Here is a 22,963-nt window from a genome sequence, read left to right on the forward strand (position 1 = left end):
ACACACACACACTCACACACACACTGGTTTCACAAAGCTTCACAAGAGGGAGCTGCTACTTTTGGCTAAGCCTACAGCAGACTGCATCTGCATTCTGAGCAGAGGTGCAGCCAGCCGACAGATTTGTTTCTAGCACTGCTTGACAGCCTCCAGGTACTTAATTCATAGACTAAACCTGTGTTTAGAAATTACCGAAGTTTACCCACTGTCAAGGAACTGATGACAGAAATGATAGGCCCTATATATTCCTAAAAGGATCGACACACGTTATTTAATGTATAGGACGTACATGTATATTTGCATGCAATCTTCTCTAGGTGAAACATTTGCCTGCACACAATTTCATATAGCAAAACCAAAGGTTGTATAAGACCTAATACTGTCATGTGAAAAAGTTAGGACACCCCATGAAATCCTTTGTCTTTTTTAATATGGACATATGGGCATTTCATCTTCATCTGAGCAATGTTGGGTAATATAACTAAACACATACAACTGCAGAAATAAATGTCGTTTAGGAATCACATGTAGAATGTAATCAATAGAAATGCAGTTTTTAATGTAAGGAAAACGTTACACTACCACTTTTATTAGTACATAAAATACCTAAAATGAGAAATAGGTGCAGAACATTAGCGGTAGGTGATTAGAAAATGGACAGAGAGGATTTCAGAGAAGCCTGTCTTATGCCAGTCTTAGACCAAAGGAGTTTTCACAGTTTCACACGGTCACAGAGCGTCTATGCAAGGGCAGCTGTGGCAACTGCTTCTGCTCCATCAGTTTCTCTTCTTGTTCATTTCAACCAAGAGCATGACGGCAAATAATCTCCAAAGGAATCTAGTTGCAGTTTTGCAAATAGTGACCCTGCATTATTCGGCCTTTGCAAAATCATAGTCTGTGACTAAAAACTGTGAGTAATGACAAATTGTTTGTAAATGCGAGAGAGTGTCAGACTTTTTGTCAGTCTTTTAAAGTCATTCTCCAAGTCTTTCAGAGTCTTTTCACCATCTTCTAGTGGATGGTTAACATTGTTTAAACCTCAGACATGTAGTTTGGTTTCCTCTTGACTGTTGAAGTGGGTGAGTTCACCATAACGAGATCCAAAGAGCTCTCTGAGGCCTTCAGAAAGAAGTCTGGGGAGACTGGGGAGAAATATCTGCAGGAATCAGCCGTTTCACTGTCCACAAAAAAAAAAAAGAGTTTAACAAGTGAAACCAGTGAGGCCAGGTCAGCAAGAGCGATCTGCTCTAGCAAGTTCAGTCCGAGAGCAGATCGCAAGATGAGTAAAGAAGTCCCCAACAATCCTACAATGTCTTCACGGGCCCCACAGGTAGCTCAGAGAACATCAGAGAATGTTGGCCGCAGACCGAACTGTAATCGCTGTTAAGGTTCTTGCTAACGAAGCGATTGTTTGCAGCAGTGATCCCCAACCCTTCTGCCGGAGAACTACTTTCCAGCAGGTTTCAACTCCAATCCAATTCCAACATCAACCATTAAAGCCAATCAAGGACTTCTGAAGGCAGCAATGACTTGGATCAGGTGGGATTGCTTAGGGTTGGATTGCAGGGAGAGAACCACTGGGTTACAGAAACCCACGGCTACACCAGCAACACCAAATAACCATTCAAATGGCAAAGTCTGGAGTCTGGAGACCGCTGGACAAGACACGGCAATCATATTCACCATTCATGCTGGACACAGATGGAATTTGGCTTCTGCCTTCAAGCCATCCGTGCAGTGAACACACACATACACACCAGCGAAACACGTACAGTGACTGTGGGCACACGTGAGAAGAGAGGGGGAAGGGCCTTGCTCAAGGCCCTTGCTGAGCCTGGGAATGGAACCCACAACCCTGTCATCAGTAGCCCGGAGCTCTAACCGCGGGAGCCACCACTGCTAGCAGCTCGGCAAGTAAGAGTGGTAAAAGCTAAAAGCTGCACAGCACTAGTAAAAGAACTGCTGAAAGTTATCGAGAATTATACGTGTGTTTGAATCCCAAATGACACTGTTAGCTTGGTGCTCACAAGACACTTGAAATCGTGCTGATAGAAATTAGTATTAACGTTGCAGTGGTAATTCTGAGTGCAAAAAAACTACTTACGAAGGTTTCTAAATTAAAAGCCGATCAAATACATCGGTTATTATATGCCAAGGTAGTTGAGGAGCAAGCAGTGTATTTTGGGGAGCCTGTCCTTCAGCAGTCACTTGCTTGGCAACACTAACATGCTCCAAAAACTAGAGGTGGGCAACAGGGGCTGGAGTCCAGCACAGTTTGCTGATTTCCCTACTCTTACAGACCTACTAAGCCTTTTATTAATTAACAGGTAGGTTGGAACAGATATGTATGAGTGGGAAAAGCAAAGAACTATTCAGGAATCCGGCTCTCCTATAAACCGCATTACTTTTCAACAATTCACATTGTTTATTCACATTGTAATTATATTAATGACCTAAGTTGTTTACTAATAAATTTGTATATTTTATCATATTTTCACTTTTTTGTTATTTTCACATTTTCACATATTTTCACCATTTTTTAAAAGCAGTTAAAGCAGCAGTACGCAAGATTTGATATTTCTCGCTCCTGGGCTCCCCCTACAGTCGGGAAGTGTAATTCGCACTTTGAGCAACCCCTTAAGAAGGACACGCTTACATGCATTTCTGGACTTTTGAGAGATTTGACAGAACCAGCATCTGAAGTGACAGTTACATACTGCAGCTGGCAGCTTAGCAACCCTGGATTAGCAACACTAAAGTCCCTATTCTCCCCATTACAGGCCAGTGGAGCATCAACACTGATTTTGAAGTTGTGAATTTAAGGTATAAATGCTACAACATGCTGCTTTAAGCCTCTTGAGGCCTGAAATTACTGTCCACCCATTTTAGTACAGTGTTCAACAAGCTCTGGTCCTCTTGGTCTCACCATTTCCCCCTAACGGGAATCCCAGGGCCAACTTTATTACTTTATTAGCTGTGAAATCGATTAGATAAGTCTTTGGAGGGACGAGTGATCGAGTGAAAAGCGCCGAGTTTAGCAGCAGAACTTGCCCAAGAATCATTGCGGCCTAAAAACAACAATAAAAACCGTAATCCTTTAAACACTAACACTTTCAGTTTGCTGACCTGTAGTCTGTTGTGTGCTTGCTAATGCTTCATTATTTCACTCTGCTAGCTTCATAGGTATAAAGCTAAAAGCTACGTGGCTAACGGCAACAAAAAATAAACGTCATACACCGCAGTTTATGGCCGGCCAAACGAAAATTCACAAGTCTTATGTACGCTATGTTCAGACTATGTCCTCGCTGCAAAGTCTGCATGGCTAGCTGAGGCTAACGTAGCATATTCTGATTCATTAGGAACAAGAAAAAGATCAGCGCCACGCCACAGTACCGAGTTTTTTAACCTTAATCTGCAGGGATTTTATGGGTTCATAAGAAAATACTGTAACAGTCTAAATATCACATCTAAATATTCACAGTTTGATAAACTACATGATCCTTAGGCTAGTGCAGACCACGTTCCGAGACAGAACAGGAGGGTGGACTCGGAATATTTTGGCTTGGAGTCCCGGTTGGCTTTCCTGTGGTCTGCGTGTGGAGCCGGACCCCTCCGTTTGTGTGGTGACTGATGGAAGAAAGGAAGAAGACTGGGTGGAGGTGGATGCGATGTTTGTTCGTCGCAGAGTCGGACTGAGAAGCGGGGTTATATAAGGGGCTTGAGGGCCAGGAGGAGGCCCTCAAATTCAGTTCCTTTAGCAAATTCACTCCACTTAGCAAACCTAGTGCTTTTACTTTCCCTCGCTGTGTTTAATGCTATGTTCAGCTGCTCTACCACTTCGGGAAGCTGAAAAACTGGGAAATGTCAACCTAATCTGTTATACATTTGGATATGTTTGATATCGCAGTCCCAAGCACAGCAAGCTTTTTAACATTTTTGTGAATGTATGTATATGTATATCGTTGTGCTCCTGAAATTATTCACACCCCCTACTGGGTCTGGCGAGGAGCAGCCCAAAGTACACTATCACAGTGTTGGTTCAGTCTGTTTCGTGCGTATTTACTTGAGTTATAAACCCAGAAGTACTGCCAACCTCTATGTTTACAAACATTTTGATTTGGTCTATTGACCAAATCGTCCTCCCCTCCCCATCTGCTATGAGGGGATTTCTGAGGGGCAAGTCAAAGTTGGGGATGCTAAGAATGCTAAGAAGTATTGAAACAGGCCTATTGTGATTTTTAGGTACTATTCTTTTGTGCCTGGTCTCAGAACATAAATACAGTGCTTTAACAGACCATAAAACCAAACAATGAACCATATTTAAATAATAAAGGCAACTAAGCTAACGCCTAAGACCTCCTAAGGTTTATTATGCAGTTATTAATCTTTGAACGTTACTAAGGACCAATACTGTAACTACCATGAAAGCAATGAGTTCTAAGAATGAGGAACTGAAGTTAAGGCCTGTAGTTGGGTTTACTGGGTTTTAGAGTGTATTCTGGCCTGGGGCAAAGTATACCTGTGTGTTATAGCACTCTTTCCCAATAAGCCACAAAATACATTCTTATTTCAGATGTCCAGTCAATCCGGTTCCAAAAGCACGGCCTTTGGAACTGAGGTCATCTTTTCCTCTCCCATAAAGCGCAACACTTTATGTAAACAGGCCGCCACACCCCCCTGCCAGCAAACGTGAGCATGTCGAAGCAGCTGAAGGTTGTGAAAGTGAGGAAAACCTCATTTACTATCTGAAGGCCATCCCAGTAATTGCTCACGTAGTATATCCTGAAGGCATGGTAAGGCACGAAGAAGAGGAACATGATCAACACGAAGCACAGGCTTTTAATCTGAGCCCAAAACTCCTGATGAGCAAACGAGGCCTGGCCATGCTTTCTGTAAACCCGCGACAGGATCCACAGCTGGATGCTGGCCAGAACGATACAGACCAGGAGCACCACGGCGCTCATGATGTAGTTCAGTACTCCGACAGGGCTGTAGGATAGAGAGGCTCCGAAGTTAAAGCAAACCTCATTTCCTCCACCAGTGGCTGCAGATCCGTAGTTGACCACCGTGGCTGGCAGGGCACTGCCCAGGATGATGACCCACAAGGTCACGCTGGCCATGACTGCATGTAGAACTCGGTAGAACTCCAGCCGGTAGCCCAACTCAAAGTAAGCCAGGTATCGCGCAGTCAGGATGACGATGTAGAAAATTAAGGTGAGGTATATGTGGGCGTGGATCATGCTGCTGACCAGCTTGCAGAAGGTGCTGCCCAGGGCCCAGTGGTTGCCGGCGTAGTAGTAAATGCGGAAAGGCACGGTCAGGAGGAAGAGCAGGTGAACCACGAGCAGGTTGATCACAGAGACGGTGGTGATGGACATGTTGGACTTCAGGATGGTGCTCATGAGGCCAATCCCCACGCTGCCGCCAAGAAAGACCACTGAGTAGAGGAATACAAGACCCACCCTGTATTCCATTGGGATGATGGAGGTCTGGTTTGTGGCGTCGCTGGATAATTCAGCCATGGCTTGGAAAGAAAACAGAAATGGAATTTCTGATAAGAGTAAGATACAGCTCAGAAATTACCTCTCATTATTATTATTTTTTTAATTATCCACTGGAAATACAGTATTTATGATAAAGGTTCTATAATTGGCTTGAATGTATGGTTCTAGGAAAAAAACTCAAATGTAAAAACATATTTACATTTATTAACAGGTTCTGCATTTGAGAGTTTCTATTGATAAACAGCCATCCATTCAAAAATTCTACAGAACAAAGCATGGTTCCTCCCCTCAAATAAACCTTTTTAGCACCTCTATTTTCATGGGGTTAGAACTGCATCCATTTGGGCTTAAAATGCTTGGGTAGAACCGCAAGAATAAAAACACTAATCTCATCACGTCCTTGGGTTGATGCATGAATTATGAATGAGTATTTTAATGTATTCAATTGCGCTCTTTAGCATGAATGTATTATTTACTGATTACCTTGATAGTTAGTATTCTGTGCCCTGTGGAAGCCTATGGGAGGTCATTTGTTGCATGTATTTTTAACAAAAAGGCTTTTAAAATGCTGGACTATTCCTTCAACTCATAGAAATATTATGAACATACCAGAGACTTTTTAAAAAAAAAAAACCTATCTAGCACATCTAGCAGCTCCACCTTGTTGGTTTGCAGTGAGAGACTGTAGCTCATCTGTTGAGGCCCAGTTGGTTAGAGTCATCCTCCGGGTCAGAGTTTTTCAAACCACAAACCAATCCTCACAAACCACCCCCCCCCATATGAGTGGAAAAACTCCAGCAATACTGCTGTGTTAATGGCAGCCATCACACTGCCATCCTACCACCACCACTGTCGTTGTAACTGCTGTGTTGTTAAGAATTTGCAACCAACCAAAGAATATGTAGTCAGCTGTTTGCCTGTGATCAGAAACTGTAGAGGATGTAGAGGGTGTAGTAGGGCTGTGATCAGACGCTGGTCAATGGAGTAGAGGGTGTAAGCCTGTGATCAATAACTGGCTAATGGGGTAGAGGGTGTAGTAGGCCTGTGATCAGACACTGGCCAACCCATATAGTGGAACTACAACACAGTTCCAGCTTAGCGGTCAGTGCGAGGTCAGTGAGTGGACGTACAATGTAAAGGACTCCAATAAAGTAGATGGTGAGTGGCCCGTCCACACTTATCCAGATATTTTTCAAACAGTACCTTTTTTTGTCATTATATAGATAAACAGTGGCGACTTCATTCACATGCTTTAACGGTCATGAAAATAGAGGAGAGGCATCGTGCTGCGACCTGTGCCAAACATTGTATGGATGTGGCAAAGCAGTGGAACATCGTCAATAAAGTGAGCACCCTGAACCCTAAACTCTAAACAGACGTTCAGTGCAAGGAATATGATAGCGGCAACGAGACACCTACCTGCTTTAGATAGATAGATGATAGATAGACTTAAAACTCCTTATTTTCTATAACATTTACACAGATTTGTTTTTAAATGCGATTAATCGTGATTAACTATATGAAATTCTGAGATTAATTGCGATTAATTCTTTTAATCAAAACAAGGCTTGCCTTTATTTCAGTTGATAGATTTCTGGAACGTTCTGGAAAAAATCCACGTCCACATACGTGTGGAAGGGGCCTGTTTCTGGCTGTAGTATATGTACATGAATGATCAGAATCCCTGACATTGTGCAGAGGTTCTTTAGCCTTAAAATGGTTTAAATAGCTTTAAAAAAGGTTCTTCACATCTTAAAGACATATCCATGCAAAGGTAGTTCTCCTACAGCATCACTCCATCACACCTTTTTTATTTAAGAGTGTAGATCCTAGAAATCTCTTCTCTGCAAATGATCTTATCTGGAAGGGTCTAATCTGAATCAGATGTATTATACATTATGCAATGAGGAATATTATGTAATGATGCATAGACTTTAGTTACAGAATTGAATTATGAATGAGTATTTTAATGTATTCAATTGCGCTCTTTAGCATGAATGTATTATTTACTGATTACTTTGATAGTTAGTATTCTGTGCCCTGTGGAAGCCTATGGGAGGTCATTTGTTGCATGTATTTTTAACAAAAAGGCTTTTAAAAATGCTGGACTATTCCTTCAACTTATAGAAATATTCTGAACATACCAGAGACTTTATAAAAAAAAAACTATCTAGCACATCTAGCAGCTCCACCTTGTTGGTTTGCAGTGAGAGACTGTAGCTCATCTGTTGAGGCCCAGTTGGTTATAGTCATCCTCTGGGTCAGAGTTTTTCAAACCACAAACCAATCCTCACAAACCAACCCCCCCCCCCATATGAGTGGAAAAACTCCAGCAATACTGCTGTGTTAATGGCAGCCATCACACTGCCATCCTACCACCACCACTGTCGTTGTAACTGCTGTGTTGTTAAGAATTTGCAACCAACCAAAGAATATGTAGTCAGCTGTTTGCCTGTGATCAGAAACTGTAGAGGGTGTAGAGGGTGTAGTAGGGCTGTGATCAGACGCTGGTCAATGGAGTAGAGGGTGTAAGCCTGTGATCAATAACTGGCTAATGGGGTAGAGGGTGTAGAAGACCTGTGTTCAGACACTGGCCAACCCATATAGTGGAACTACAACGCGGCCAGTGAATGGACGTACAATGTAAAGGACTCTTAGGACTTAGCGGCTGAAAACTTTTTAGGTCTTTGAAAAGTGGACATCTTCAAGAAGTTGATTTACAGTGGTTTTGTGTGGGTGGCCAAATTTATGTTGTTGCCAATTAACAGCTAAGTTTATTTTGTGACAGATCCTGCATTAAAATTTGGAAAAGTAGCAAAAATTGTCTGCCTGATCTGGAGTGTGTGTGGGTAATTTAGAGACAGTGGCATTGCCACAGCAATGTAAGTTAACCCTAGGGTAGATTTTATGGTACAAATCAGGTTTTGAGAGTGTGTGTGTGAGACAGAGTTATGGAGGCATGCTTTTTGAACTTTTTGTGTCTGTTTTGGCACTTACACTGTTTTTTGAGAAATTCAACTTTTAACATTTCCACCTTGTCGGACCGGCATAGAAGAGGCAATTGTTTACCGACTGGCTGCGTGACTGACAGACTGTGTTGAAACACGTATGCGCAAGAACTGCCTCTGTTTGCCTTGTTTGTCCAGAGAAGACATTTCGTACTGATGGTCTGAGGACTACCTTTGCCCTACCTTTTGCCACACAGCTAACAAGTACATGTGCCAATGAGATGTTTGGGTCTCCTTGCTCAAAATATTATTGTATAAGGAAGTGGTGCGAAGACGTACTGTGATATTAATGTGTGTTAGCATTGCAAACCCCTGTGTTAGCAATTACTATTGCGATTTTAGTATCGCTACTGCACTGGCTGCCAGGCTCGCCCAGCATGACTATTGTGGTGTTAACCTTGCTATTTTGCCAGCTGCCAGCCTCACCCAGCATTGCTACCGCAGTGTTTTTTTACTGCGCTGGCCACTGGCCTTGCCCAGCATCGGTACCGCAACATTAGTCACAAGCCATGTTTATGAGGTCCTGGGCCCTTCATATCTAAAAACTAGGGCTGCCGAAGTTAGTGCTATAATAACGCATTAATACGATCTCAATTTAAAACAAAGGCCGCAGTTATTGTCAGGCTGAGTTTAGCTATCACCGGAGTACAGCCCACCTAAAAAATACCTATCATCAACAGGATTCACGAGCTACATGAAACGGAGAGGGTAAAACTAGCTCAGGATTTGGAACACAACCACTAATGCTCTTTTATGGGTGATTATTGGATATCACTAGGTAACGACAGCTATCTCGGAGTTACAGCTTATTATATAGATAAACAGTGGCGACTTCATTCACATGCTTTAACGGTCATGAAAATAGAGGTGAGGCATCGTGCTGCGACCTGTGCCAAACATTGTATGGATGTGGCAAAGCAGTGGAACATCGTCAATAAAGTGAGCACCCTGAACCCTAAACTCTAAACAGACGTTCAGTGCAAGGAATATGATAGCGGCAATGAGACACCTACCTGCTTTAGATAGATAGATGATAGATAGACTTAAAAATCCTTATTTTCTATAACATTTACACAGATTTGTTTTTAAATGCGATTAATCGTGATTAACTATATAAAATTCTGAGATTAATTGCGATTAATTCTTTTAATCGTTTGACAGCCCTACTAATAACGAATAAATATGTGGATCTTAAGGCTCTGAGGGCAGGACCTAAGTGCTTTACCAGGCAGGGTCACTTGAAATGGTATCTGAAACTCCCCAATGTTGAAATGTCATTGACGATTCTATGCAGCCAATGGCAGGTCGGCAAAACAAGGCTTGCCTTTATTTCAGTTGATAGATTTCTGGAACGTTCTGGAAAAAATCCACGTCCACATACGTGTGGAAGGGGCTTGTTTCTGGCTGTAGTATATGTACATGAATGATCCGAATCCTTGACATTGTGCAGAGGTTCTTTAGCCTTAAAATGGTTTAAATAGCTTTAAAAAGGTTCTTCACATCTTAAAGACATATCCATGCAAAGGTAGTTCTCCTACAGCATCACTCCATCACACCTTTTTTATTTAAGAGTGTAGATCCTAGAAATCTCTTCTCTGCAAATGATCTAATCTGGAACGGTCTAATCTGGATCAGATGTATTGTACATTATGCAATGAGGAATATTATGTAATGATGCATAGACTTTCGTCTCTGCTGAAGTATAATGATCTTAAATGGTCTTCGGTTTGATCCATGTTGATCATGTCTGAGATAACCGCATGCTGAGACTATAAAGCAAGCCATAAAAGCTTAAAAGCATAAAAGCATGAGCTCGGTGTTGTTCTTTAATATCTGCAGCTTTTTATTCTAAGTTAATACTCTGGAATTTAGCTGAAGAAACATCAGCTGAAGCAGAAGTTGCACAAGACTTCCCTTATCAGGCTACTGCAATACACCTTGCACTTTACAACACATCGCTCACAGCTCTGTCTAAGTCATGTAGATAGGACTGTTTTGGTCGTTGTGGTCAAAGCGGGTTGCACTGTACCCGAGGCGCAGCATTCTGTCCCGCCAGGACGTTCCAGCTTCATTTAATGATATACTACTAAACACTAACGTCCCTCAACAGGACACCTGAACAGACCTGAGCAAGTGAGTAAAGGCTAAACAGACACTCACCTGAGACTGAGCACTCCCTTCAAACTCACTCTGAATCCCGGGACCCTCCTCAGGTGACGCTTTCTGGTTTTCTTAACTCGCAGAGGCCTGTCTGTCCAGTGGCCTGAGGAGTGACGGTGTGTGTGTGTGTGTGTGTGTGTGTATGTGTGTATAAGTCACAGAGCGCTCAGTTTCTCTCTGCCATCCCAACCTCAGGCCAGCCCTCAGAGGCTTGAGGAAGTGTTGACAGCTGCGTCACAACGTAGATTAAAGATTGACAAAAGCACTCTGAGGTTCTGACCTTCAGAGGAGTCCTGCTTTCAAACAAATCGGCACGAAATGTTAACGGGCAGCGCAGAGATATCACTGATCACTCCCCTCCTTTTTTCTGTTTCTGCCCCTCTGTCACTTTTCTTGTATGTGCCTCTCTCTCTCTCTCTCTCTCTCTCTCTCTCTCGCTCTCTCTTTCTTTCCCTCTTCAGTATAAAATAGCTTAATTGACATAAATTGCAATCCCTCTGTTTGTCTCCCTCTCTTTCTCTCTCTCTCTCTCTCTCTCTCCCTCTATCTCACTCTCTGTCTCTCTGCCTATTTCTGTCTGTCTATTCCCCCTCACACTCACTCACCCATTCTCGCTCTCTCTTCTCTCTCTCTCTCTCTCTCTCTCTCTCTCTCTCTAGTTGTCACTCCTTATTTATTTCTCACTCTCTCGCTCTCTCCCTCATTCCCCCACACTTCATTTCTCCCTTTCTCCCACCCTTCTGTCACTCACCCAGTCTCTCTCTCTCTCTCTCTCTCTCTCTCTCTCTTTTTTCGTCCACCCACACTCCTTTTCTCTCTCTATCTCTCGATCTATCTCTCCCTATCTGTCTCTCGCTGTCTCTCTGGTCTTAAGGAGTCTAGATGGTCATGCTTGTTGGCACTGGGCTTGGTACCACAAGGAGATGCTGGGGATCCCTATACAAACCCACACAGCAGATCTACAGTGGAGGCTTGTGCATGGGGCTGTGGCCGCTGACAGACATGCAGCCCATACAGAGAGAGAGAGAGAGTCACTTATGTTGTAATTACTGTTATTTTTATTGCACTGTAATTTTGTTATTATTATTATTATTATTATTATTATTATTATTATTATTTGTGTAATGCTCTGGCATCTTGTTGTCATGCCAATAAAGCTTCTTTGACTCTTGAATCTTGAGAGATAGACGCAAGGATCCTTCACAGTTTCAAATTGAAGAAGCCTTAAAAGCGCCTCAAGAAACTTGTCCAAATATTTGTGGACACCCCTTTTAATAAACACATTCAGCTATTCAGGATTCAGCTATCCAGCTCCGTCTGATTTATGTATCCCTGCGCAATACACACTAACCCACCACCACCATGTCAGTCAGTGTCACTGCAGTGCTGAGAATGACCCACCACCCAAATACTACCAGCTCTGTGGTGGTCAGTCCTGTGGCATCCTGACCATTGAAGAAGAGGATGAATGAAAGGAGACAGACTATAATTATAGAACTTTAAAGACTATAGAAAGAAAGTTCCTTGAAGGTTCCTCAAAGCATCTTAAGAGGTTCCTCCCCAGTTTCAAACTGAGGAACCCCTACTTTTAACAGTGCTGAAGATTACATTGACCCCAGTGTTATTGACATAAACGGGACTGACTGTGACTATTTCTGGATGCAAATACTCGAAGGCTCTGGACGTTGTTTAGGCTAGTGTCAGAAGCGAAGGACACTGAGGCTCTAGAAGTCTCTCTCCCTCACTCTCTATGTCTCTCTCAGTGTAAATGTAAAAGGACAGAGACATTGTGTGTGTGAGGAGGGTGGGAGGGTAGGAGGGAGGTAGGGAGTGAGGGAGGGGTGGTCTGAGCAGTGTTGTCTGAGCCGGTGAGGTGAGGCGACTGATCTTAAGACACGGTAGCAGTAAAAGATGAAGTGATAAGGCCGGGTATTAGGAACTCCCTCTGCGCTGAACTTTACTCTTCAGGAAACTGAGCTCCCGTCATGCTCGGTTTAATTTCAGGGCAATAAACACAGGCACCGGGACGCGCTACCAGGCAAACACAGACAAGGCAGAAGGAAGGAACACCGAGAGCCGGGCAGAAGTTGAGAAACACACTCTGCTGCAGTTTCCTCTGATGCAAACAACTGTTTAGTTTAGCTGGCATGAGTCAGAATGATGTAGGAAGATGTACAGCAGTGGACTTGACATGAACAACAAAAGCAGCTTAGATTTTTGGTGTGTGACGTACTGTAGAATGAAGGGAGCAGAGAAGCCTCATTCTATTCCACTGCTTAAAGTAGGAACTTTTGGGGGTTCTTCAGTTTGAAACTGTGGAGGAACCTCTTATGATGCTTTGAGGAACCTTCAAGGAACCTTCTATAGTCCTCAAGTTCTGTAATTCCAGACTGTAGTCCCTCTGTTTCCCTGCCTACATTCTTAGCCTCCTTTCATCCTGTTCTTCAAATGGTCAGGACCCCACAGGACTGACCGCCACAGAGCCGGTATTATTTGGTGGGTGGTGGGTCATTCTCAACACTGTCGTGACACTGGCTGACATGGTGATGGTGGGTTAGTGTGTGTTGCGCTGGTACGAGTGGATCAGACGGAGCTGGATAGCTGAACCGTTCATTAGAAGGGGTGTCACAAATATTTTGACATACACTGGTAAAAGTACAAGTTTCTTGAGGTGCTTTTAGGAGTTCTTCTATTTCAAACTGTGGAGGAACCTTCAAGGAACCTTTACTGAACCTTTCTTGAAGGTTCCTCAAAGCACCTTAAGAAGTTCCTCCTCAGTGTCTAAGCGAAGAACCTCCAAACTTATCCTCAAGTGCACTCATGCACTCATCCTTCAGCACTTATGCTTTTAACAGTGATGTCATCGTCCAACATGTCCACCGTTTAGGGTTTGAGGATGGTGCTCCACAGGTGCTCCACATTTCTGTATGCTGGCTAATGGATTGGTGTATTGAGATGGCTGGCTGACAGCAAGACAGAAAGACAGACAGAAGAACAAATATATGAAAAATGGAAAGACATAGTAGAGATAGTAGTAGCAGAAGTTACTTTAGAAGCAAGCATACTGTTTGACCACTAGGTGGCGATACAAATAAATATGACTGACACTGAGATTGCATTTCTCGAATCACTAATCCAGTTCTCAGCTCTCAGCAGTAGAAGCAATTCTCACAAGACCTGTGTATCACAAGAAGCATAAACACCAGCCACATACACAGTATTAGAGTTTCTCAAGCCTGGTCCTGGAGGTCCACTGCCCTGCACATTCTCCTCCTGCTACAGCACGCCCCCTTTTACTCAACAGTGGGTTGTTAATCAGCTGATTAGTTGGATCTGGTGCATTGGGAGCAGGGAAATCACTGAAAAGGGCAGGGCAGTGGGCCTCCAGGACCTGGGCGCAGAAATACTGCACTGTACAGTGTTAAAAGTATCAGTTGCTTAAGGGACTTTTGGAAGTTCTTCAATTTGAAACTGTGGAGGAACCTTTTAAGGTGCTTCGATGAACCTTCAAGAAAGAAAGTTTTTTAAGATGAAAAAGGTTTCTTGATAGCACAACACGCACCAACCCACCACCACCACCATGTCAGGCAGTGTCACTGCAGTGCTGAGAATGACCCACCACCCAAATACTACCAGCTCTGTGGTGGTCAGTCCTGTGGGGTGCTGGCCACTGAAAAACAGGGAGAAATGAGGCTAACAAAGTATGCAGAGGAACAGATGGACTACAGTCTGTAATTACACAGTGCTCCTATATGGAGAATGGACAGTGAGTGTAGAACTGGTGAAAGCCTGATGAGCACCCAGTGGCCTTTACACAGACCTGCAGCAACCAGACTTGGCCCAAGGTGAGGCCTTTTCAGGCATACAACGTTAAGACCAAAAGGAGCTTTGTTGGAGGCACTGAGGGTCACATGATTGTCAGGTGGTTGCAATATTGGCAGTAGTCAATGGCTAACACCATTACTGCCTAATGGAACAGCTTAGGCTTGACTACAGTGAGATACATCGATACCTACAGTGAATTTTCTGACTTTAGGCTTATTGAGGACAAATTCAGCGGAAAGCACTCGGCCTGAGCTTGGATAATCTGATCCACACACACAGCACACATACACTCCAAAGGACAAGGAACAGTAGGGAAATCCTTTTTGGTGCTAAGGGTTCTTTAGAGAACCATTTACATTTGATTTGATCTGATATATAAGCATATATGCACATAGATCATAAATGCAAAGTGTTAATATATTGTGTATTGCATATTTGTAAATATCCTAACAAATATGTACAGGTATGTATGGTCCATATATGGTACGGCTCTGTCCTGCAAAGGCCTTTGACATAATGTGAATCTGACAGCTGTCCTTTACATTCTATAAAAATGTCATGAACTGACCAATAGAAATGCTCCAAATGTCTTGGACTAAACTCTTTCTACATTGAGATCTTGAAGATACCCAAGTTTTGCATCATGACGATTTTCAATTGTCTATCATACATTGTATGATACACTATAGGACAAATGTTTGTGGACACCCATTTTTATGAATGCGTTCAGCTACTTTAAATTGCACCCATTGCTGACACAGATGTGCAAATGCACGTACGCACACACACACACACACACACACACACACACACACACACACACACACACACATAGCTTGTCTAGTCCCTGTAAAGAAGTGCTGCCAATAGTACAGGACTCTATGGAGCAAAAAAAACCTGAACCTATCGGCGCCATGCCTGATGCCAGGTGTGGGATAGTAGGGTCTAAAGACCTCCAGCATTAAATGGGTTATACATATACTGTGTGATTGTGTCCAATGATGTCACACATTATTTATTTATAATTATTCATATATTATAATATGTCACAAACATACTGTTGTTGTCCTGCAAGAACCTTGTATCTGAATCTGACAGTTGTTCTTAATATTGTGATACAGCTCATGATAAATGGACCAATAGAAATGCTCCAAAAATGACTTGGAGAATTGACTTCCATTGAAAGTTACACTTCTCCTGTAAAGTTAAAGTTTTGGAGATACAAGATTTTAATGTGACTGATGATATATTGAATATATAGGAATTCCTCTATATATACACATATGTATATATATATCTGTGTGGGCAGGTTCTCTATCCTAGAAAATAACCAATTAGTCAGACACAGAAACTTTAAGCATCCAAATGGTTCTTTGAGTTGTCATAGCTATAGAAGAACCCCCCTTTTTAAAAGGGTGTAGTCAGTACTACACCCTTTTAAGCTCCTGAAGTAGTTAAGCTCCTGAATCCTCCTAATATTATCATAGATTAGCAAGAGAAGGCCAAGTCCAGTAATAAATGGAATGCTGGAAAGTGCTGGTCTTTTATGGACTTATTCGAGAGAATTACCATTGGCCTAATCTGTCTTACTTTTTTAATGCGGAGCTCATATTCTCTTCTCTTCTGATTCGGGTCACTATCTGCTGTGCTGAATCAGTGTGCATTCAGTCTGCTTATTATATTTCATAAGATAAATATCTTGTTGATTGTGGTTTCAGATCATTGCTCGATCAGCCTTTTGTTGTTGTCGCTGTTGTTGTGGTGGTTGAGAGAGCTCATGTACTTACATGAATTTACTGTTTGTCTTTTACACCCTGTTTCTCATATAGGTGTAAAGTGATGCTGTCTGAATGAGTGCTCGACTGAATCCGCTGTTTATTTGACCTCACTGGGTGAACGGGAATGCAGGCCATTTCCAGAATGCACACTAGCTTAATGAACAGTGGGCCAGTGGTTTGAACCCTCCCTCGCCGATTAGCTGTGGATTAGTCGATCGCTAATCCAGACCGACACATAGCAGCTCATGCTGGCGTGCGTATAAGCGATTTCTGTCCAAAGATTGTGTACGGGCCACACAATGGGGGAAGCCATATGGTGAACGGATGTGGATTCTTTTGTGCTGAGAGGAAAATGGCTAACATATACACTCTGAGGTAATCTTGATTTCATAACACAGAAGAGTGTGTTCCTGTTATGACTGCAAATGCTGATATTTTGAAAAATATGGACTTACTTATAGTTTGTGATGCACACCTTATTACAAGATCTTTGTTCTGAATGCAGCAGTATTGTTAAATTTGGTCCTGGAGTACCCCCATGCACATGCTAGGCCTATTCACCTAAATCCCAGGCCTGTGCTGTGTTGTAGTGGATGTAAGAGCAGAGGATGAACTTACAGCAGCATTATGTAGCAAATGTAGCTTAGAATAACGGCTTCAGAATCATGGTAATGCTCCACTGACAACTTTGGTGGAGCGGTACAAGACCTCTTGCGAGAGCTGTGTAACGCTGCGTTACCCGAGACATGTTTGTGTAAAATCCTGAAGCATTATCTCAGGCCGCCTCCATAAGTCCATAATTTTCTTTCACTTCAGATGCCGGTTTTGAATCTCTTAACTTGTCAGCAAATGCACGGGTACAGCTAGCCATGAGAGGGAGCGCAAAGCATGATTTGTATTTATGGCAGTGGAGTTCAAGTAAATTTCACTCCCCACCTGTAGGGGCCAAAAAAATACCAATTCCTGCATAATATCCCTCTAAAAAGTGTGTGTGTGTGTGTGTGTGTGGGGGGGGGGGGGGTCTTGCATACTGGGTGGATTTGGGATTGGAACTATATAATAAAAAAAATAATGTGTAAACTGCATCTGTAGATTGCTGGTATGTTTTACATTATGGAATTTCCTGCCATTAGAAATTAACAAAAAATGATTTAATTAATACACACACAAATTTATATTAACATGCCCAAACATAACCAAACGTCACGCATACATTCATACTATCATATATTGCATTAATAAAACTGCACATTTTAACTTGCTTTGCATGTCTGATGTATGGTATTGCTTTATTTTTATTAGTGATATCCAGGTTATTTCACCCCCTGATCCGATCCGAGGCTCTTAATGCTGAGTATCAGTCAATAGCAACCCAATCAGTGTGTTTGTATACATAATAAAGACCCACAGTTTAGATGGATAAGATGAGCTGCTGATTAATATGCTCAGTTAAATACCTTTATTTTTAGTAGCAGTCTATAATGAGACATTCTGGACTGATTGATATAGTTCACATAGAGACACAGGCAGCTGCACAGGGCCCACAGCAGGCTATCTACTAGTGCTAGCTCAAACCACTGCGTCAACAAAAAATTGCTTTGCTTCAATGTGTCATTTTTATTTGACGGAATCTGTAAACTTTGGCCTTGGGTTGTCACCAGGGCTGCCACTAGATATTTATGGATAAGGGGTCTGGGTCCGAATATGTCTGTTTGGTGAAGTTAGCATACAGTAGATCACAGTTAGTATTAGACAGAGATCTAATATGACTTAAATGCTCTCAATAAATACATACAAATAAATACAAAAAATACATGCTGAAGGTTTGCTTATATGGAAATGATGGTCAGGTGTTCACACACTTTTGGTCATATAGTTTAGGAGGCATGTTAAAAAAAACAAAACAAAGAAGTCATGTTTCATCTGAGTAAGCTTTTCGCTGACATCCTGTCATTGCTTTAGCAGTTGGTGACTGTCTGTCCAGTCTCTACATATCTACATATACAAACAGTACTGGAATACAGTACAGGAAGACAGATAAATTATGTTATTAAAATGGAGAAAATTCAAATAGTGCATTACTGTCATGCAAATCAGTGCATAATGACTGCAGATTCATTAAATATATGCATTTTGATGGTTGACTAATTAAAAAGGCACATGGTATTGAGTTAAGTAATCACGACAGCCCTAATTTATTCCATTACATGGAAATGTATCCATCTGTAACATGGTCATTTGTCATCATTCTGTAATCATTCTGTCCATAGGGCTTTTTTCTTTGGTCAGTGGTCCTCCGAAGTAAGACTTGATGGCAAAACAGTCATTATTACAGGTGCCAACACTGGCATTGGCAAGGAAACAACCAGAGACTTGGCGAAAAGAGGTAAGCGGCTCACTCGGTCACTTACTGTGTCATGTACTGCATAACTGGAGAGCATGCAAATATGAACATAGCAGGAATATAGTCTATCAACACAAGTGGCTTAACAATGACTGTTACATGATGACTAGACAGGTTACATAGTGCTGTCTCACAGGGGCCCGGATCATCATGGCGTGCAGAGACACTGCCAAAGCTGAAGTGGCCCAGAGGGAAATTACTGAAGACTCTGGCAACCAAAATATCGTCATCAGGAAACTGGACCTGGCTGATACCAAATCGGTCAGAGAATTTGCAGAGATTATCAACAATGGTAAGTGAGTTTCCTCCCCCCATGCCCATTTTAAAACTGCAACACCCAGCATGCACTGTGTTATTATCGTACAGTCCTTTTAGTAAAGGTCCAATTCTGGCTGCTAGCCTAGCTACTGATCCGCAGACTAAAAACTAACCTAGCTGGCAGCAGTGTAACCCTTATTTTGGAACTTGAACAAATTGTATAGAAACAGTTCTGCAGTTCAGAAATGAATCTAGAACCAGATCCTTTAGCTAACTTAAATGCTCTCCATCAACGTCTAACAGACACAGACCAACCATACGTGCTTTGCTTCAATGTGTCATTTTTATTTGACGGAATCTGTAAACTTTGGCCTTGGGTTGTCACCAGGGCTGCCACTAAATATTTATGGATAAGGGGTCTGGGTCCGAATATGTCTGTTTGGTGAAGTTAGCATACAGTAGATCACAGTTAGTATTAGACAGAGATCTAATATGACTTAAATGCTCTCAATAAATACATGCTGAAGGTTTGCTTATATGGAAATGATGGTCAGAAGAAGGAAGGAAATTGAGCATATAACGAACAGCTGGAAGACCAATTAACACTAGTTAGGTCAATTGACAACATGATTGGGTATAAAAAGAGCTTCTCAGAGTGTCAGTGTCTCTCTGAAGCCAAGATGGTAAGAGGATCACCAATTCCACCATTGTTGCGCAGAAAGATAGTGCAGCAATACCAGAATGGTGTTACCCAGCGTAAAATAGCAAAGACTTTTAAGTTATCATCATCAACCGTGCATAACATCATCAAAAGATTCAGAGAATCTGGAACAATCGCTGTGCGTAAGGGTCAAGGCCATAAAACTCTACTGGATGCTCGTGATCTCCGGGCCCTTAAACATCACTGCACCTCAAACAGGAATGCCACTGTCAAGGAAATGACAGAATGGGCTCAGGAATACTTCCAGAAATCATTGTCAGTGAACACAATCCACCGTGCCATCCGCCGTTGCCAGCTGAAACTCTACAGTGCAAAGAGGAAGCCATTTCTAAGCAAGCTCCACAAGCTCAGACGTTTGCACTGGGCCAGGGGTCTTTTAAAATGGAGTGTGGCAAAATGGAAGACTGTTCTGTGGTCAGATGAGTTGCGATTTGAAGTTCTTTATGGAACACTGGGACGCCATGTCATCCAGACCAGAGAGGACAAGGATAACCCAAGTTGTTATCAACCCGTTCAGAAGCCTGCATCACTGATGTCTGGAATGTCTGGAAAGGCACCATTAATGCAGAGAACTATGTTCAGGTTCTAGAACAACATATGCTCCCATCTAGACGTCATCTCTTTCAGGGAAGACCCTGCATTTTTCAACAAGATAATGCCAGACCACATTCTGCAGCAATCACAACATCATGGCTACGTAGGAGAAGGATCCGGGTACTGAAATGGCCAGCCTGCAGTCCAGATCTTTCACCTATAGAGAACATTTGGCGCATCAGAAAGAGGAAGGTGCGACAAAGAAGGCCCAAGACGATTGAACAGTTAGAGGCCTGTATTAGACATGAATGGGAGAGCATTCCTATTTCTAAACTTGAGAAACTGCTCTCCTCTGTACCCAGACGTCTGTTGAGTGTTGTAAGAAGAAGGGGGGATGCCACACAGTGGTAAAAATGGCCTTGTGCCAACTTTTTTGGGATTTGTTGACGCCATTAAATTTTGAAACAACATATTTTCCCCTTAAAATGATACATTCTCTCAGTTTAAACTTTTGATCTGTGATTTGTGTTCTATTCTGAATAAAATATTAGATGTTGGCACCTCCACATCATTGCATTCTGTTTTTATTCACAATTTGTTTAGTGTCCCAACTTTTTTGGAATCCGGTTTGTAAATAATATTAATAACAATAACAACAATAATAATGACAACAGTAATAACATGTCAAATGGAAAATCATCTATAACGTTTATGTTTAGAAAGGTCTTCAAGAAACTCTCACAGATCTGATTCATTTCATTTGCTAAAAATGGAAACTCAGCACATCCACTTGAGAAACTGGTCTCCTCTGTACCCAGACGTCTGTTGAGTGTTGTAAGAAGAAGAGAGGATGCCACACAGTGGTAAAAATGGCCTAAACAAAATGTCATTTGACCAGTGGTCTTTAAACCTATTAGGAGTAATAAAACAATTTAGTAAAAAATCATGTCTGATCTCACTTTACATTAGCTTCTTTAGTCATGCCACTTTTCACTCCAAAAGTATGGAAAATAATACTATTTTCCATACTACTAAATTAATATTATTTTTATTATTATTATTATTATTATTAATAGCAATAATAATAACAAAGTTAAAAGGAAATATATGCATCCCAAGTAACAGAAACAAATTCAAATGGCACAAAGGCACATAAAGTAAAGAACATGGTACTAAATCATATTTAAAGGCTCCATGTTAATACATGAATTATGAACAGCTGCTTTAACTCATCTGTTTATGTTTGAGCAGCTCTTTAGGAAACCCTCACTGAACTGATTCTTTCTTTTCTGACATTCTTAGATTATTACTGGCTTATGGTAGTTAAGGTGCTAGAACTGGACCAATCAGTAAACACTTACGTTCTCCACTAATTCTTGCTTCAGGCTGCTGAGAGACTGCTGTTAGAGTAAATCCTACAGTGATGAGTATGAATACAAATCATCCAAGTTGTTGAATTATTATAAATGAAACTTGACCTGTGATGAACTGATTAGAGGCTGTGATCATGTGATCATGTGGATGGAAGTGTGACCTGCCTGCTTTAAATAAAGTATGACTTTTCACTAAATATATTCTTCCAGCTCCTCAGTAGAGGAGGACGTCATCGCCACAGTTACTCTAGGGTCCAGTCAAAACCACAAACACCTCAATAGCTGCTCTCTATCTAGATGAAAATAGATGAGCCGTGTCGTCATTGTGAGAAGAGGAGAGTGGCCGCGTAGGGGAGGAGGAGACGACAACGCGGGGTGCCGTTGCGTTGAGAGGGAGGAGATCCAGGGCGCTCAAGTAACGGGCGCGGAGTTGGTGATTCTGGGGGTCTGCTGCAGAGAAGTCCACTGCCACCGTGGTCGGATGTCACGCCGCACGGGCCTACAGTGAACGCTCGCTGGTCCCGAACGATGTGGTGGTGCTGCATGCGGTGCATGGATCACAGGGTCTGGACCAAACTGCGGTGGTTGCGCCAGCCGAAGTTCAAATCTCAGGTTATGGCGAAGGTGTGCGGGAGGCAGGGTATCCGCTACACCCACAGAGCGATAGTGAAGCTGAGAGCTGGTGAAGCGTTTTAAGGCCTGACTCACCAGCCAGCTGGCAGCTTCGCACTTCCGTGGACTTAAAGTTTCTTAATGTTTCTTAAAGTTATGCGGAGCTCATTCGGGACTTAAGCAAGTGCAGCGAAAGGCCAGCGCGCGGCAAAAGCGCGCATATGACGTGCGCTGCCGAGGGGACCCACTTCTAGCCGGGGTCGAGGTGTGGCTGTACGATCCGCAGCGGATAAAGGGGCTGAACCCAAAGCTACAGAACGCCTGCGCTGAGTAAGTAGCTGCAATGGGAAGAGCTGGACGTGCATGCTGTGTGTAGAGCACGCTGGGACTCTGTATGCAGGGAGGCTGTAGGTTAAACCAGCATTGCTGGGGCTGGACTGTTATTCCGTGGGTTGTTAAAGTAGATTTGTGCTGTGGGGCAGCACAGAAATACAATGCTAGGAATACGATGTAAGACTGCCTTGATGTGTAGATGATATTCATTCAAAATTGCCATGTGAAAATATTTGGACACCCCATGAAAATCATTGTTTTTTTTAAACATATTTAAATAAATGAAAATCTTGATCATCACCTGAACAATATTGGGAGATGGAGGTGATATAACTAAAAGTAATACAGCTGCATTTTTCTTGTCATAAAGAGAATCTGCACCTGCAGATGATTAAAACATAGTTAGAGGGGATTCAGGAAAAGTCTTTTTTGCTCTTGACTGTTGAAGTGAGT

At 42.4% G+C, this 22,963-nt stretch overlaps 2 protein-coding genes across 2 annotated transcripts in view; one reads left to right on the forward strand and one right to left on the reverse strand.

Moving 5' to 3' along the window:
• Positions 1 to 422: 422 nt before the first annotated feature.
• LOC140562441 (probable G-protein coupled receptor 141) lies at positions 423 to 10,835 on the reverse strand. The gene is made up of 2 exons (XM_072688102.1): positions 10,673 to 10,835; positions 423 to 5,524 (listed from the first exon to the last, which is right to left on the reverse strand). The coding sequence occupies exon 2, from the start codon at positions 5,520 to 5,522 to the stop codon at positions 4,620 to 4,622; it is 903 nt and encodes a 300-aa protein (XP_072544203.1). The 5' UTR covers positions 5,523 to 5,524; positions 10,673 to 10,835; the 3' UTR covers positions 423 to 4,619.
• Positions 10,836 to 18,537: 7,702 nt separating this feature from the next.
• The window catches only part of LOC140562447 (retinol dehydrogenase 12), a 31,900-nt gene continuing 27,474 nt past the window's right edge, over positions 18,538 to 22,963 (forward strand). The window contains exons 1-2 of the mRNA XM_072688111.1: positions 18,538 to 18,661; positions 18,816 to 18,971. Of these exons, the coding sequence (XP_072544212.1) occupies positions 18,830 to 18,971 (142 nt within the window). The 5' untranslated portion in view covers positions 18,538 to 18,661; positions 18,816 to 18,829. The remainder of the gene's footprint in view (positions 18,662 to 18,815; positions 18,972 to 22,963) is intronic.

Source organism: Salminus brasiliensis, chromosome 9 (genome assembly GCF_030463535.1).
Source record: "Salminus brasiliensis chromosome 9, fSalBra1.hap2, whole genome shotgun sequence".
NCBI lineage: Eukaryota > Metazoa > Chordata > Actinopteri > Characiformes > Bryconidae > Salminus > Salminus brasiliensis.